The following is a 17,500-nucleotide window of genomic DNA, read 5'->3' as shown; positions in this document are numbered from 1 at the left end:
GAGCAGTATTTGCGATTTTGGGGCAGACGCCGAAGTCGAAGGCGGAGGTAATTTAAACAATGAACTGCCATGCCCATTAATATTACTTTAGACCACTCGCAAAACTTTGGCTCAACGTTGGCTTCTGTTGTGACTGTTGTTGTTTTTAAATTTTCTTCGAAAAGTCAGCTCAGCATTTGAGTTTAACACCCTGGCTTACAAATAGCAGCAACGGAGCATATTAATTGCACAATCGATCAACGATAAGCGAACTATCGATATCGATTTTAATTGAATAAGAAACAATTCATTTAAAAGGCAATCAGTCCAAGAAGGATGTATACCCCAACGAGCCAGCAGAGCCCAAAGAGCAAATAGAGTCCAACGGCTAAGCAAAATCCTCAAAGAGAAGACACACCTCAAAGTCGAGTCAAAGCCAAAGACGGAGGCAGACTTAAAGCTGCAAATGCTGGATATAGACAACAGCTCCTGTCAACATATCAGAATTTCAAGTTATGGTCAGAGGTAGCCAACAACAGTCACCATACACAGCACATCAGCATCCGTAGCCAATCGATTGCGGTGCAAGAAAATAGACATTGTGGTTGCATGCCACGCTCTCGTTGCATTCAAAAGAAGAAAAGAATTCAAATGGTGTTGAATTATTTAATTTTTAGTTCTTCCGTTCTTTTAACGAGTTTTGTCAGTTTCTTGCTTAGAGAATTAACTATTCCATTTAGCCAACTTAAATAACTTGAAGTCCTAATTAAAACATTAACGCAGTTTGCAATTTAATTTAATTGAATTGTCGACTTACTCGCAATATAAAAATTATATTAGCCTTTAATCTCTAGATACAATTTCCGCATAATTTAATATCCAAACTAATGAAACGACTTTATCTCTCTCTCGCTCTCTCTCTCTCTGTCTCTCTCTGTCTCTCTCTCTTTTTCTCTGTGTTTTGGTGTCTATATGAATGAATAAAACCCATAATAATAATAATAATAACGCTCATTAGGCCGTCCACTTAAAGTTAGTAAAACCTTAATCTCAATTCTGACAAGTTTTCTTATTCGTTCTATTTGTTGTTGTTGTTGTTGTTGTTGTTCTTGTGGCAAACAACAAAAATCAGTGGCAAAAATGAAGAAGAAGAAGAAGGAGAAGAAGAAGAAGAAGGAGAAAAAGAAAGTAAAAAGCAGAGAAACCAAAATCAGGCCAAAAGCGACGACGTCAAATAGTGCAAAGCAAATGTTTTATATTAGGTGGCAGCTGCCGGCAGGGGGCGCCACTAATGAGGCCCTTGGGGAACATATTAAACTTGAGGGGCAACAACAACATAAATAAAAGGGAAAACGGAGCGGGGTGCGGGGGTGAGGCGTGAGACGCGAGATGGTGGTAGATAATGCCAAAGGATGGGAATCAAGTATTGCACAGATTCGCCAGGACACATATGTTGTTGTGGTTGTTGGCAGTTGTTGGTGTGCAGTTTTCCTTGTTGTTGTTGTTGTTGTCACTGTTGTTATCACCCTAATGCAAAATGGGCAACTTTGCCAGTGCCAAACAACGCAACAACTTTTTAATTTAAAGCACAACAACGACAGCAATAAGAAACGAAGAAGAAGAAATCAAGTTGGAACGCTATAGTCGAATGCGCTCGACTAGCAGATACCCTGAAGAGAAGTCTTTGCCAATCACAGTTGAGATACGTCCTACATTCGTATATACATATATATAGAAAATTATGTTGTGAAACATGACTAAAAGATTTTCTCCGTTGTCTTAATGCAATTTTTAATTGATTAGAAAGATATATCCCCAAGAGCTTGACCTTTATCGATAGTTATCGATAACACGAGATAAAGTTGATGCTATGCAAATAGGAACTTACATTCTCCAACTCTTCAAATCTCTGAGATTGACTTGTTCATGCAGACGGACAGAGAGATACGGTTATATCGAAGTGGCTACTGATGCTGATCAAGAACATATATGCTGTAAGGGTATATGGAGATGCTTGCGTCTGTCCGTTACATACTTTAGCATTATACCCAGTTTAGCCACTTGTATGGATTCAGGGTGTAGAAATAAAAGGAGCAAGAACCGAGAAAAGAAAGTAAAAACTGTGAAGACAAATCACGGCGACCCCTAAAACAAACTTTGCCACGCACTCAACTCAACTGACTCTCGAAATTAAAGCAATAATAACTTTGTTAAAACAAAAAAAAATATATATAAAAATAATAAAAGCAAGAGAAAAAAACTTTTGGGCAACATTTTCCACTTTCCTGTCGTGTTTTCTTCTGTCCTGCCAGCCAGCTGTATGTTAAGATTTTATAGTGGTGTGCGTGTGTGTGTGTGTGTCTGTGTGTGTGTGAATTATGCTCCCGCAAACAAATAGCAGAGTTTTCTTTAAAAAGTCATGAATCAAACGAAAACCAAAAATTTGTGAAAATTAATAGAGCATAAAGTTCAAGTTGCTTTCTACAGTTCAGTGTGAGAAGACTACTTAGAATTTATTTGTGATACTTAATAACTGTTAAAACTATATATATATATATATATTGATCTGTCTTTCTTAGCATATCTGAGACAACTTAGTATATCATCCAGAATAATCGTGAATTCCTCTCTATGAGTGACATTCTTAAACGTTTCAGCAATATCATCTCCTGGCAAATTTTTAAGTTCCTGAACTCCAACATGGAATGCTCTAATTATTAATTATTATTATCTAATATCAACAGCTTGGATCATGAATGTATAATTAGTGTTGCCAATTTCACATTAATTGCAATGGCGCAGCTAACAAGCTCAAGTGATTTAATGCCAACTAACGAACATCCAACATTATTATACCAAAATAAGGGCAGACACACGCATGAGCGTGTCCTGTTCTACTTTGGGCCTTAAGCATTCAGGTATCTATCTCAGTTGATTACAATTAATGGCGCCAATTTGTTGTTGCTGCTGCTGCGCTTTATATGCGATTGTTATTAAAGGGGGGCGGCAGGCAGGCAGGCAGCAGAAAAGGTGGGAGGGGGCAGGAGCAGCAGCGGTATTTGGTTATTGCTCAAGACAAAAGAGCGGCTGGCATAAAAAGGACAAGACGAGCCCAGCGAAGACAAGAACGAAAGTGGAAAGCAAAACGACAATGACTGGCAACGGCATCGTAAAACGCGACCATCAAACGAGCACCAAAAAACAAACAACAACAACAAAAAAAAATGGAATGGCAGGGAATGGAAAAGAAAACAGAGACGCGCACAAAAAAAAATGCCGGGCTTTGTCTTCTGTGTGCGTGCGTGTGTGTGTGCGTGCGTGTGTGTGACTGTCTTATGCGAGTGGACGGGTGGATTTTGATGTAACTGGATGAGCACGGTTCTTAAACGTATATTGGAATATTTGGGTTGCTGCCTGATAAAGATTAAGCGGCAACAGCAGCAGCAGCAGCAGCGGTGAAAAGTCTGCACAAAAAGCGCTCAACTCGAAAGCAGCACAAAATGCTCAAACTTGCAGCTCAACTCGGGTAATAAAAGAGAGAGCCAGAGATAGAGAGAGAGAGAGAGAGGGAGAATGTGTGGCTGAGTGACTTTGTGGCCAGCAACTCAAATAGTTATGAGAAGCTATCGGAAGCAATCATTTCATATGCAACATTTATCAATGAAATTGTAACAAACATCCAACAAGATCATTGTAAGCTAGTTTTTTTGGTTTTGTTTTTATAATAATATAATGAAATGAACTTGAACATTAAACAATTAAATTGCAATGAGAAAAAGTCATATTTGAAATCATTGCAAAAGTGAACAAATAAATTCATGTCTGCGGCTCGTGTCACGTGACGACAAATTCGTGAGCTCAGCTTGGCTCAAGGCGCTCACTTGCGCTCTCTCTCTCTCTCTCTCTCTCTCTCTCTCGCTCGTTCGCTCATTCACTCACTCACTCACTCACGCACTTACTCGCTCTCTCTCCCTATCTCTCTCTGTCTTGCGCAGGCGCAGTGCTTGCCAGGCGGCATTAGCAATAAAATTCAATAAAATATTTGCCGACAATTTCTGTTTTTGCCTTCTGCTGTTTGTTACTGTTAAACGGTACATTTGCTATTGATGTTGTTGTTGTTGCTGTTCTTGCTCACTGAGCGAGGAGCTGAGGAACAACAGCTGCCGGCCCCTGTGCATATGCAATATATTATTTGTTTGCCACTTGAGTGGCAAAAAAAACAACAACAACAACAAAAATAACATCGGAAACGTTAATTGCCGGCCGTTGTTGTTTTTGTTGTTGGTCGCTTGCAGTTGCTGTTGTTGCTGTTGTTATTTGAAGTGTATATTGGTGTTGGTGTTCAAGGAGGTCACTTACCTTTTGGTCTGACGAGCCGCTTTTAACTGCTGCTGCTGCTGCTGCTGCTGCAGCTGGTGCCACTGCTGCTACTGCACTTTATCATCATCATCATCATCATCATTATTATTGAAATAACAACGAGTGTTGTTGTTGTTGCGTGTTGCGTGTTGCCTGCCGGTCTCTCATAAATTTTTGCACACCGCTTTTTGAATTGAAATATATTCAGATATATTTTTAATTTAAATTTCTGCATATGTGTATTTATAGATGTATGTATGTATGTATATATATATATGCACATATACACACACATACATATATCTTATTAATTACTATATTTCGCAATTTTCCTTCTTTTTATTATTATTATTATTATTATTATTATTATTGTATTTTTGATTAACATTTAACATTTGGCCCGCGCTCATCATTTAAGGCAGCGTTCTTTATAAATATTTTTCACAACATTTTGACGCGCACACACAACAAAAAAAAATAAAATATTAACAACACCGAACAAAAAACAAAAAAAAAAAAACAAATCAAATATTTTTCTCAGTTGACCAGCATTTATTTATTTGCCGTTTTTCTCTTGAGACTGTTTTTTTTTTTTTTTTTTGGTTTTTCTTTTTTCAACGAATTTATTTCAAAATTGTTCTCGCAGTCAAGGCAACAAAACAATGTTAGCCGCACATGGCCTAGGACGACGCTGCGGTTGCCTGCACTGATTCTCAGCGCGGATGCTTTGTAGAGTTGACGTCGCTGCCGCTGCCGGTGCTGCCGCTACTGCTGCTTCTGCTTTCGCATTTGTTGTTGCTGTTTGTTTTCGGTGCTGCTGCTGCGTCTGCTGCTGCTGCTGGTGCTGGTGCTGGTGCTGCTGCTGGTTGTGTAGCTTAAGCTGCGGCTGTAGCTGTAACTGTAGTTGTACTAGTTGTCATTGTAGTTGTTGTTTCTGCTGCTGTGCTCGATTTGTTCTCTTGCAAAGGGCTCCTCTCAAATTGCCGCCGCTCCCTGCGCCCCATTTTTTTCTCGTTTTTTTTTTTATATTTTGCGCTTTTGCCAGCCCTTCCTGTAACGGCGACGTCATCGAATTACAGCGCGGCGCAGGCGCCTCACATTTCGCTCAACTCAACGCAATTCAACTCAATTCAACTCAGCTCAACGCAACTCAACTCAGCATTGAGTTCAACTCAAAGCTTTAACTCACCTCGGCCGTTGTTTATCAGCTGCGGCGCTGCTACCGTAATTGCTGCTGCTGCCGTTGCTGCGGCTGTTGCTGTTGCTGCGATTGCCGCTTTAGCCGCTTATCGCAGTGATTTGTGATTACTTTTTTACGTTTTGCCTCTTTTTTTATTTGTATTTATTTTTTAGCACAACACACAGTAAAAAAAAAAATAAGTAAAAATGACAACAAGAACAGCAACAAAATAATAAATATATATTTATGTATATATATTTTCTTTGATTTCCTTTCTTTTCTTTTTTTTTTTTGCGTGCACAGAATTTTTCAATCAGCGTTTGCTCAGCGTAAATTATGCGCGCTTATCAGTCACTGACTGAGCCACACACACACACGCACACACACCCACACACACACACACAGTTGGGGAAAATCGCTAATCGTAATTGAAATCAATCAACGATCGCACTCTTTTTTTTTTGTTGGGGTTTTTTTTTTTGGTAATTTTGAAATCAACAACTACTTAAAAAGAGAATCTTCTTAACGCCTTTTAGCATAATTCAAGCGTTGGCAAGGGATCGTGGGGTATGCCGTTTGGGTGGGGGGGTTGGTGGGGGATGCAGGAAGTTCAGTTTTTGGTACACACTTTGAGCCAACAAACAAATAATATCTGATCTGAGTTGAGTTGAGATCGCTGCAAACGAATTGCTGAAGCAGAACGCGACGGCAAATGAACTGAATTAGCTGGCCGCTGGTCTGGTTCGGACCGCACGAATTGGAAACTGAATTGGAAATAGAAAACCCATTGAGACGGCCGGCCCAATCACAAAACAGAATCAGAATCAGAAACAGCAGCAGCAGCAGCAGCAGCAGCAACAGCAGCAATCCACAACAACAACAATAACAACAAGAGCAACATTTGTGTGTGTGTTTTTTGTGTTGAACACAGAGACGGACGCGATTTTAATCACACACGCAAAATAAAGCAAATTTCAAATGAAAAACAGTGCCGAACACAAAAAACCGAACCAAAACCGAACCACATCCGAACCGAACCATGCCGTGCCGTGCCGCACCGAGCAGAAACAACATGGAGCAGCAAATTTGTCGAGCGACAGCATCGAGCGCATCAAATTGAAACGATCAACGGTTCGGTATTGAGATTCGAATTCAGATTCGAATTCGAATGACGATTCAGTTAATTCGACACCTGAATGCCCTGCAAAGCATAGGCAAACATTCTTTTATGATCTTGGCATTGAAGAGATTCATGGTAAATATTGAAGAAGCCAACTAAAAATGATAACTTAAATAGTTCTGAGCTACTTGTAAACATCTTGAATACTAGTTTGAATATTTTTCGAATTGAAAGCAGTAGTTTTAATTTTCAAATAGCAACTAATTTTTAAACAATTTATTGACTGCTTAATAAGGTATAGTTTTCACGAGTCCATAGGAAAAACTAGTGAAATAATTTACTTTTCGCACAATATATGAACTTTATGATGACTAATCAAATTGTATTTTTATGTATTTATCTGTAGTAAATATTGTTAAATGCAACTTAATTATTGAATCGAATCGACTGATTAACACCAATTAGATGTCAGCCGTGCTTTGTTTACAATGATGTTTCTCTGGTATCTGTTTATAAATAATATAATGATTTAGTTAACAGTTTGCCTAGCCAACTACAATGAATGAAAGTATCTCTTTTTGACACTTTTTTGACTACACGCTAATCACTGCTATTTGTCATTCCTTTCGCAATTATTTTCCATTTTCTTGAAAACGATGCGACCCTGAAATATTGCTGTTGTAGCGCAGATGCCGTCGCTCGATTGCGATCAATCTGTTGCTGCTGCTGTTGCTGCTGCTGTTGCTGCTGCTGCTGCTGCTATTGTTGCTGCTGCTATTGCTGCTGCTGCTGATGTTGATCACGCTCTGATATTGAATGCATTTGAATGTTTGCGAATATGTATATATGTTTATATATATATATATAATGTGTGTGGATGTGTGAGTATGCTGCGGTTGTTGTTGCTGTTGTTGCTGCGGTTGTTGTTGCTGTTGTTGTTGCTGTTGTGGACTGTTGCTGTGCACATTGCTTATTAGCCAGCAGCGGCACGCAGCGATCGACAACATTATACTTTTTTGTATATATGAATATATATGTATATATATATTTATATATCTTTTTTTTTATTTTGGAATAGGCAAATGAAATTGATCGATGCTCGTGCATGCTGTTGTTGCCGTTGCTATTGTTGTTTGTTATTATAATTACAATCAAAGTGAAGCGGCTGCGACAGCGACGCTGTCAGCGCCGTTGTCACAGCAATAATAACAACAACAGCAACAACATCAACAACAGGAACGCTGACGTCGACAGAACAACGGAACCAAACAAACAAACAAACAAACAAACAAACAGACGGACAGACAGACAGACAGACAGACGGACTAACAAACCGAAGCAAACCGAACCGAACCGCACCGGAACGCACCACACCGCACCGCACCGCACCACACAACCGGGGTGGTCGTCGATCCAATCGCAATGTGGGAAGAGAACTGCGTCGCCGTCGCAACTCAACTGCGAACTGTAACTGCGAACATAACGCTGCGCTAACTACTACGTTCGCATCGGTGTCGGTGTCGGTGTCGGTGTCGGCAACGGCATCGCCATCGGTGTCCGTGTCCGCGTCGGTGTTGACGTCGACGTCGACGTCAACGTCGCTGCTGCTGGCTGTGCTGTGTTCTACTGTGCTGCTGACGTTGTTAACGATTTTCAAATAGCGCATCGCATATGAAGCAACCACCCCCACACCCCACACACCACAACCGGCCACAACCCCTTCCTGCAAACAATTGGCGAAATTGGACGCGAGCCGTTTGTGTCGTCATTAGCTACGTCGACGTCGACGTCGACGTTGGCATTTGTTTGTTGTTGCTGTTGTTGTCGCTCGGCATTTGGCATGTCTGCTTGGAGCGCTTATCAGATAGCACTCGCAGCAGCAGCAGCAGCAGCAGCAGTCAGCGCAAAGTTCTACAGCTGTGATAGCGCAATGGCCTTCTCCCGGTTAGCGATATCAACGGCAACTGACCCAGTCCCTCATATCCCCAATCGGTTATGAGTTATCAACTAGTTGCTAACAATAAAGATTTTCAGGAAATAAATAAATAAATAAATAAAAAGTTCGATTTCTTTTCCCCCTTTTTGTTGCTTTACATTTTTGTCATACTACAAAAAATATCTTCTGCCATCTGTACAAATAAATTCCAGCTGATTGACTGATTAATGATTGGTTGATTGATGGCCAAGGCCCTTCCTAATCGTAAGTGCTAGATTAGTGCTAAGATGATATTGTTCAACTTATCATGTTTCATTATGGGATCAATGTAAACACGTCAACACACTTCCACTGGGCAAACTCGATCCACAAGTTGAACTAAAATGATATTTAGATACCCGATTTTTAGATACCCTAAACCCGAGTCTGAACCCATCATAAACAGAGCGTCAAATCTCACACGGTAAACCGATGGAAACTGAATCGAAATTGGAACCGAAATTTAGCATTTGTTTACGGTAAAGAATTATGTAGAAAGAAAAGCATTAATACTCCAGATAGATACACCTATACACGTTAGGTAACAGAACTGGAAACAGAACAACATGTTGCAATAATGATAATATTTATTTTTGAAGATATCAAATCAAGAATCGGTTTAGTTTTGACTGTGGATAGTTTGAAGTTGGAGTCTACCCGATCGACTCTGCTACGCTCCATGCTCAAACTTCATTGTTTGTAAATTAAACGATATACACAGTTGATCCTTATCCTTGTAAATATATGTAAAGAGTTTTTAGAAATTGTAATACTACATTAAAGATAAATTGTTAATAACAACGTCGTTTAATCGTGTGTGCCTCTTGTTGCAGTCAATAAATTATTGTTACAGGAGAAGAAGTTTAAGCCTGATTCGACTATATTAAATTTTTGAGAAATGTTAGAAATTTTACAATTTCTATTTGAATAATTGTTTTTACATCTATATTATAATAGCTGTTTATTTATTTTACCAATCACAAATTACTAACAAACAGAGATTTAAAATGAGTTCGCGAAATGCTACAGAAATGTGTGAAATTTGTGCGAAATCTTTATTAGTTTTGAAAGATATTTTGATTAGGCGTTGATTGAAAAGAAAGTCGCATGCCGCACACATTGATTGAAAGATCTCGCTGGAAGGGGAACAAACAGCAATAATAATAATAATAATAGTAATATGAATGGCAATAATAATAATAATAATAATAATAATAGTTATAATAATAATGCTGATTATCGCATGCAAATTCATAATCTGCTCGCTGTTTGCTTATTTTGGGCAGCGTTCATCAATTAGTTGTGAATTTTTGATTTGCATTCCCAGTAGTCGTTAGTTATATGCGATACACACACACACACACACACAGTGGGCATATATTGATGATATATGCACTAAATATTCTGTTGTCGTTGTGAACTAAATGCGTCAATTAAATAACAAAAAATATACAAAAGCTCACAGCTACTCGGGCCATAGATACACAGATACATGTGTATTAGATACACCCACACCTGCTGCAGATACACGCGCTTCTGTGTCTGTGTGTGTGCGTGTGTGTGTGTGTATGAGTGTGTGTCGTGTGGTTTCAGTTCAGTCGGTGCCTATAAGTAACCCATCATCATCTGTATATGCACAATGTGTGCGCTATTTTTGAAATCTTTAATTTAATTTATTCTTCGCTTTTCAAATTTTTATTAGCACTTTAATGACATTTCGCTGATTTTGGCGCATTGAGTGCTGCCCCCGCCACACACATGGGACACACATATAGCAGCTATACCGCCCCGACCCGCCTACGTCTGCATCACCATCACCCTTTTGTCATATGACAACTAACCCTATTCCAAGTCCATTGCCTGTCCGGCCTGTTACGTGGGCTCATTAAGAATTTTTAGTTTTTAATTGACAAACTGCGACTGCGAAAAAATATAAATTAATAAATAAATTGAAGAAAGCAACAACAAAAATAATAAAAACAACAACGACAACGACAATCGCACACAAAACAACTAAAGAAAATAAAAATGGCAAGCGAATAGATTTCGTTTTATATTTTCGATTTTATAATTTTCTAAATGAGCCAAAAAGATGTCAGGGGCTAAGAATTGGAATGCGACAGCAATGTTGACAGCAAGTCGAACTATTATGTGTGTGTGTGTGTGTGTGTGTGTGTGTGGTGTGTGGAAGGGGTGAAAATTGTTGGCCAAGACACAACATCAAGGTGATTCGATAACTAACAGATTTACATACAAAGACACACACACATGAAATGCCCATCAAAAATCGAAAGATACTGTATCTCAACGCATAATTGAATATGAAATGAGAATGCTGTTTGAGTACATGAGTACACTCATGGGCATTCATACTCACACTCGCACTCACACTCATTAGCTAATTGAAGTTACAGCTTGCTTCAGAACTTTCAAATACATTTTTCGATAACATTATCAACTTGAAAGTGTGTCAGATGAAACTATGCGATTCGAATGCATTTCAAATATGATCAAAAACAAAAAAGGAATGTTTTGACTATTCACTGATTGAAATTAAAAATCAGAATTCAAAATTTTTTAATACTCAAATACCGAAACTAATTATCATATTATTTGTCCCGAAAAGATCGTATCGGAAAAAAAACCTCGGAATGGAACATGATAATGGTCGATCCCGATACTTAGGAGTATCTATGTGTCTGTGTCTTTGTTGGATCTTGAGCCTGATCAAGGACACATATACCTGTTGTGGCAGAAGACTTACATATTTTAAAAAAACCAACTTTTTTTTTAGGTACACGCTCAATTGGAATTGGATCCTTCACTGCTTAAACTGTTCTTTATTTTAAATATGACCATGATTACCATGAGCAGTGCTGCCAGTTCACACAATCCAAACTTCGACTTTCAACGGATAATGATATAATCTAATATATATTCATTTGGCTTCTTAAAGTTATTTTCAAGATTTGTTGACCAAGTTGAAAGTTCTCTGTTCCAGTTAAAATTAACAAGCAAAGCTTTTTTTATTCGTGACTTTGCAATCAATACTGTCCACTTTTTGTGATTTTCTTGAGAATATATATATATATATATATGCTTCTACACCCGGCAGTACTCGTTCAGTTGCTCGTAATGATATCCAAGGCCAACTCGAGTTTGTCATGATTTTTGGTTGTGCTTCCAACTGTGATTATATATTGTTTATTTGTTTTTTACCATGCACATCTTCTATTAGCACCACGCCGCCAAATGAACGAGCGTTTTCATTGAAAAAAACAAAATACACAAACACACATTGATAAAAAAATATATATATATGTATAAACATACATATATATAAATATATATCAAACAATGAAAACTAAGACGGAGCGCAGGGAGTGGTCTTGGAACAGTTGGCCAAAGCGCAACAGTTATTTATTTATTTATTTATTTTAAATCAATACAGCGCCCAAAACCAAACGGGGCAATTACTTCCGCCTACTGGCTGGGCAGGGTTAATGTAAGCAGGTGGAGTTCATCAGGGATGCGGACTCACTGCCGGCTTTAAAAAGGGTTTACGGTTTACCAAAAACTAACCGCAACAGCCGACTTCCCAACCCCAACCCCACCCCTAGCCTCAACCACCCTCGCGGCTTCTATCTGTGGGGGGTATGTATGTGTGTGTGTGTGTGTGTGTGTGTGTGTGTGTGAGCGATTGTAGCTTTGTTACCTACATTTGATTTGGCTAATATTTAATGGCTGTTGCTTGTTTTTTTTATGCACATTATTTGTTTGTCGAGCGAGAAACACACGCACACACGCACAGACACGCACGGGATGAGACGCGCTGCGGCTGACGGCGGGGCGAACGTGAAGCAACAATGCTGCGATAATATAACGGTAACGGTAACATGTAACGTTAACGGTAAGCATGTAAACAGAACGAACGCGTCGCGTACAAAACGAAACGAAACGAAATGGAACCAAAAAAAAAAAAAACCGAGCAGCAAGCGTTTTAATGTTTACCGTTGCTGCTGCTGCGGCGGCGGCTGGTGATGGAGCTGCTGCTGCTGCTGCTGCTGCTGTTGGTGCTGCTGTTGACGACGCGCCATACGATTCGTCCTGCCCGACGACGTGCGTGCTAATAAAACGCCGACGACGTTGCTAAAGCCGCCAGGTTGCGGCTGCCAAAGCTCGCTGGCAATATCTGCTGCTGCTGCTGCTGTTGGCGCTGCCTTTGCTGCTACTGCTGCTGCTTGCAAAATGAGCCCTTCCCCACCACACCCCCCGCCCCAAACACCCAAAATGTGAGTCGAGTCTCAAACAAATGAGTTGAGTCGAAAGTTGAGCTATTGAGCCCAACTCAACCGTTACGCACTCGCTCTCTCTCTCTCTCGCTCTCGCTCTGTCTCTCTCAAATAGAGTTGAGCGCGTGTCGTGACACGAGCTACACTTCGTATAAATAAAATTGAATTTGAAAAACATTTAATCACAACAGAAAAGAAAAACAGAAAAGAAAAAGAATAACTTATTGAGTTATTGGCATAAAACGGTTTTATCTGTGGCGCTCTGCGTTTTGGCCTCATCGAAAAAGAGCCGCAACAAATCGTCCTTCTTCAGCTGGGCGCCGGCCAAACGTTCCGCGCCCTGCCAGCGAATGAGCGTGGGTATCTCCACCAAGGAATATGGAGGCTGACGGAACTTGTTGTCAACGGTATCTTTCCATGCCAGCCGATTGCCAACGTCGACGGTGAAAATCAACGAATTCTGATGCGAATATTCACGAAATGCGGTATTTACGGTCTCCTCAACTGTGCACAATCAAATTTAATATATTTGAATATATTTGCTATTTATTTATATGTGTGTATTTGCACTCACCGGCTACGCAATCGGGACACCAGCTTTGGCCATTGCTGTCCTTCTCGCCAAAGAAATAGATATAAATAAGGCAATTGGGTTTCGCGTGCACTTTCAGTGCATCCTCCAGCTGCTTGTAGCCCTGTATCGGCATGTATTGCGGCATCTTGTTGCTTGTGGCGAGTGTGCGATTATTGTACGATAAGTTCGTGGGCCGATTTGATAAGCTTTGATAATTGACGGTTTACAACCTAGTTTTGTTATCGCCCACACAAATTGGTTCGCTGATCAACAAAAACAAACCGGCAATTTTATTGTTCTGCGACATCTGGCCACACACAGAATAACACGGCTAACAGAGTGCTGTCAACCTGTGCAAAGAATATTTGTGAGTATTTTTTTGCAAACGATTTATTGAGTGTCATTAAAAAGGGTTGGCAGCGTGCTGAGCAAACATTGCGCGGTAAAAATTGTGAATTTCTTTTCTATTTCAGATTTTAAATTAAAAGGGGACTAAAAATAGTCAATCGAACAAATAAAGAAGCCTTTTACTCAAACATTTATGCAATAATGTATTAAGTAATATAGGTAGTTATTTTATTTATGCATATTTTGTATTATATGTGAATAAATCCACCAGGTTCAATGGATTAAATATATTTTTGAAACATTTTAATAAGACATATTTGTTGAGTTTTGAATTAAAATATTTATATATATAGAATATATATTTTTGATGTGCTTTTGCTCAAGTACACAAAGATATAGTTTATCAGTGGAAGAAATGAAACTCGAGAATGCAACGCAAGTCAAACGCAGCTTTTATTTAAATCCCTGACCCACATATAAATAAACATAAAACATAACTCTGCAGATACAGTTACATATATACATACAGTGTCTCGCAGTTCAACTGGAACAGCGCCTAGCAAAAAAGTTAATTGCCTGCCATAAACAAATTATTCAATATTTTTCAAAAATTCCAAAGAACTATGGCAGGTACATATATTGACTACCTAAATGACTATATGACCCCCATAAACTGGGGTTTTCCCACCGGCTAGGTCGGGTTATGTAAAAAAGTACCTTAATTTGTGGTCACATATTATGTGGAACAATGGCGTTATGGACACCTGGGTGCCATAAAACCCAGATTTTTTACGTCAGGTTGATTATTTTTGGTATAAATAGACCAATCCTTCGTAGTCAGATTAGTTATATCCTGCATCTCGAGTGCAACCAGCCAACAAGGACTATGGGCAAACGGACTACCATTGAACAACGGAAACTGATCCTGGAACACTTCAGGATTGGATATTCATATCGCCAAATAGCTAAAATGGTAAATCTGAGTACCACAACTATATTCAATATCATTCGGCGCTTCGTCGACGAAAATCGGATAGAGGACAAGGGCAGAAAGGCACCAAACAAGATTTTCACCGAACAGGAGGAGCGGAGGATCATCAGGAAAATAAGGGAAAACGCCAAGCTATCGGCTCCAAAACTGACTCCACAGATGGAGGACGAAATGGGGCAAAAGTGTAGTGTGGAAACTGTGCGCCGGGTTCTGCGCAACCATGACTTTAATGCCCGAGTACCACGGAATAAGCCCTTTATAAGCGCAAAAAATAAAGGGACTAGGATGGCATTCGTGAAAACCCACTTGGACAAGGATTTGGAGTTCTGGAACACATTCATATTTGAAGATGAGCCCAAATTAAACATTTTTGGCTCAGACGGACAAAATTATGTGTGGCGACAGTCCAATACTGAGCTGAGTCCCAAAATCCTAAAGGCAACAGTCAAGCACGACGGAGGAAGTGTTATGGTATGGGCATCTATCTCGGAAGCCGGCGTCGGAAATTTTGTGTTTTTTGAAACAACAATGGACAAGAGTGTGTATTTCAATATATTAAAGGAAAATTTACTCCAAAGTGCCAAGAAGCTAGGAATCCGACGTACTTTCCAGATCTACCACGACAACGACCAGGACAAAAGCCAAGCATAAGTCCGGATTAGTACAGTCCTGGCATATCTGGAACTGCCCCCACATGATAATTCGACAGGCCCAGTCTCCAGACTTAAATGTTATTTAAAATTTGTGGGCTCTGCTCGAAAATAACATCCGGAATCACAGATCCGATCTCAAGAATGCTCTGCTGGATGAGTGGAGCAAACTCAGTCCAGAAACCACCCGGAAGCTGGTATCTTCCATGAATAATAGGTTAAGGGAGGTTTGTAAGGCTAAGGGGTATCATACTAAGCATTAAGATCCTTATTTAAGTTTTTATACGCCTAATAAGTTACTTTTCTAAGACTGTTCCAATAAAACTTTGACATGTATTTTGGATAAGTTTTAAGTTTTGACTAATTTTAGTTAATTATTTAATATTTTAATAAAAACTGAAGCTTCCTTTTCAAACGTGATATAACATAAAACAAATTGGCATTTAAACATTTTGCGTTTATTGTTTGGTTTAAAAGTTATAGCACTTTAAATATTTTGCTAGGCGCTGTTCCAGTTGAACTGCGAGACACTGTATATCGAAGAAAGCGCCGATGAACTTGAACTCCATGGAAATGCATTTAATGTTGGGGGTCAGAGTCGTAAAGTGCCGACGTTGTCGAAAATGTTGCATATAATGCGCAACACTCAACAAATTGGCAAACAGAAAGAGATCCGCAGTTGAACGAACACAAAGATGGGTAAGCTAAGATCCACCTTATTTATCTGCACAGTCTTAGCTATATGTGTCTATATAATTGCATAATTGCAGCTTGCCAGCAAATGAACTTGAGTCTGATCCTAGTGCTTTTGATGGCACTTGTTGCCTGCGAGCAACTTGTGGCCAATGCCAATGCCAGCAAGATTGCCTACAAGAAGCCACTCTTTGGCAAAGCAGCCTATGCCGCCAAGGAGAGGCGCCTCAAGCTGCGTTCAAGCAGCAGCAGCAGCAGCACCACCACCACCACCACCACCAGTACTCCCAGCACCACAACTGACATGACGGATTGGCCAGTGGAGTTTATTATAAATACCACGCCGCGGACAACATCCAGCATGAAGCCAGCGGACATAGCTACGACAAGCATAGCCAGCAGCACCTTGGCGCAGGAGGCGGACAATAATAGCAGCAGCAGCAGCAGCAGCAGCAGCAGCAGCAGCACCACCACCACCAGCAGCACCACCTCCACCAGCAGCACAACAACAACAACGCCATCGAGCTTGGACAACACATTGCCATCGCCGCCGATGCCAACGAATGCGAATGCAGCACAAGCACAGGGGCAGGTGCCATGCACCTGTGGCGTCTTCCTCTCCTCGCAGATACAGAACGGTCTGCCGGAGACGCCGCTCATCCACAGCGAAATGGATCGCATGTATCCGTGCAATGCCATCGGACGCAAACAGTGCCAGACCAAGTGCCTGGAGGCGGTGAGTTGCAGGACAGGCGATAAATAAATTGTGCTCATTGATCTCCTTTTTTGTTTGCTTGCAGATTGTACAGCATTTGCCCAACTCGGCGAATATTGTGTGCTCGACGCTGGGACACAATTGTCACAAGGAGCGGGCGTATTTGTTCATCAAGAACTGCCACAACCAGTGGGTGAACACGAATCTGCAGGCGGGGCGCGAGTATTGCTGCCGGGAGGGTGTCCCCTATCGTTGTCCATTGCTGGGCTAATCGCCAAAGTGTCTAACGTTTGCATATTTTTGGCCAATTTTGATCACGAAATAAATATAAAAATACACAGCACAACATTGATGCGTATCTTAATAACAGCCCCTTAACAGCGGTCTGCCTATCGATAGCCAGTATTTATTAGGTATTTTATTTAAGTCAATAGCAATCGATAGGAAGGAACTCGGCGCGCAAGAAAATTCAATTTATATGTTTGTGTGTGTTCAACCTACAAACCAATCGATTTGGCATATTGAAGTTGTACCAACAAAAAAGGGGGATGCCATTATAAGAACACATAAAATATACCAAAATGTCTCATTTGGTATTTTACGAATAAGGTCACTCTCTTCTTT

The 17,500-nt window shown here is 40.2% G+C and overlaps 3 protein-coding genes across 3 annotated transcripts; 1 reads left to right on the top strand and 2 right to left on the bottom strand.

Moving 5' to 3' along the window:
* Positions 1-5,194: 5,194 nt before the first annotated feature.
* LOC122322854 (mRNA 3'-end-processing protein RNA14-like) lies at positions 5,195-8,329 on the bottom strand. The gene is made up of 3 exons (XM_043216285.1): positions 8,008-8,329; positions 5,528-5,664; positions 5,195-5,236 (listed from the first exon to the last, which is right to left on the bottom strand). Exons 1-2 carry the CDS (start codon positions 8,302-8,304, stop codon positions 5,644-5,646), a joined length of 318 nt encoding a protein of 105 aa, XP_043072220.1. The 5' UTR covers positions 8,305-8,329; the 3' UTR covers positions 5,195-5,236; positions 5,528-5,643.
* Positions 8,330-13,069: 4,740 nt separating this feature from the next.
* LOC6565712 (thioredoxin domain-containing protein 17) lies at positions 13,070-13,783 on the bottom strand. Its single transcript, XM_001992284.2, has 2 exons — positions 13,480-13,783; positions 13,070-13,409 (listed from the first exon to the last, which is right to left on the bottom strand). The coding sequence occupies exons 1-2, from the start codon at positions 13,622-13,624 to the stop codon at positions 13,135-13,137; spliced, it is 420 nt and encodes a 139-aa protein (XP_001992320.1). The 5' UTR covers positions 13,625-13,783; the 3' UTR covers positions 13,070-13,134.
* A 2,353-nt stretch (positions 13,784-16,136) lies between these two features.
* LOC6565711 (follicle cell protein 3C-1) lies at positions 16,137-17,209 on the top strand. The gene is made up of 3 exons (XM_032739003.2): positions 16,137-16,167; positions 16,239-16,897; positions 16,962-17,209. The coding sequence occupies exons 1-3, from the start codon at positions 16,164-16,166 to the stop codon at positions 17,145-17,147; spliced, it is 849 nt and encodes a 282-aa protein (XP_032594894.2). The 5' UTR covers positions 16,137-16,163; the 3' UTR covers positions 17,148-17,209.
* The last annotated feature ends 291 nt before the right edge of the window (positions 17,210-17,500 follow it).

Source organism: Drosophila grimshawi, unplaced genomic scaffold (assembly GCF_018153295.1).
Source record: "Drosophila grimshawi isolate 15287-2541.00 unplaced genomic scaffold, ASM1815329v1 contig_848, whole genome shotgun sequence".
NCBI lineage: Eukaryota > Metazoa > Arthropoda > Insecta > Diptera > Drosophilidae > Drosophila > Drosophila grimshawi.
The sequence above is the reverse complement of the archived record's forward strand: the minus strand, read 5'-3'. Positions and strand labels throughout refer to the sequence as shown.

Excerpts from the sequence above, each read along its gene's own strand:
- LOC122322854 (XM_043216285.1), bottom strand. The coding sequence starts at position 8,304 with ATGCGCTATTTGAAAATCGTTAACAACGTCAGCAGCACAGTAGAACAC. Across the intron at positions 5,665-8,007 it reads GTGCGGTGCGGTGCGGTGTG|AGGCAAAACGTAAAAAAGTA; the intron begins GTGCGTTCCGGT and ends AAATAAAAAAAG.
- LOC6565711 (XM_032739003.2), top strand. Across the intron at positions 16,898-16,961 it reads AGACCAAGTGCCTGGAGGCG|ATTGTACAGCATTTGCCCAA; the intron begins GTGAGTTGCAGG and ends GTTTGCTTGCAG.
- LOC6565712 (XM_001992284.2), bottom strand. The coding sequence starts at position 13,624 with ATGCCGCAATACATGCCGATACAGGGCTACAAGCAGCTGGAGGATGCA. Across the intron at positions 13,410-13,479 it reads GTGTCCCGATTGCGTAGCCG|TTGAGGAGACCGTAAATACC; the intron begins GTGAGTGCAAAT and ends GATTGTGCACAG.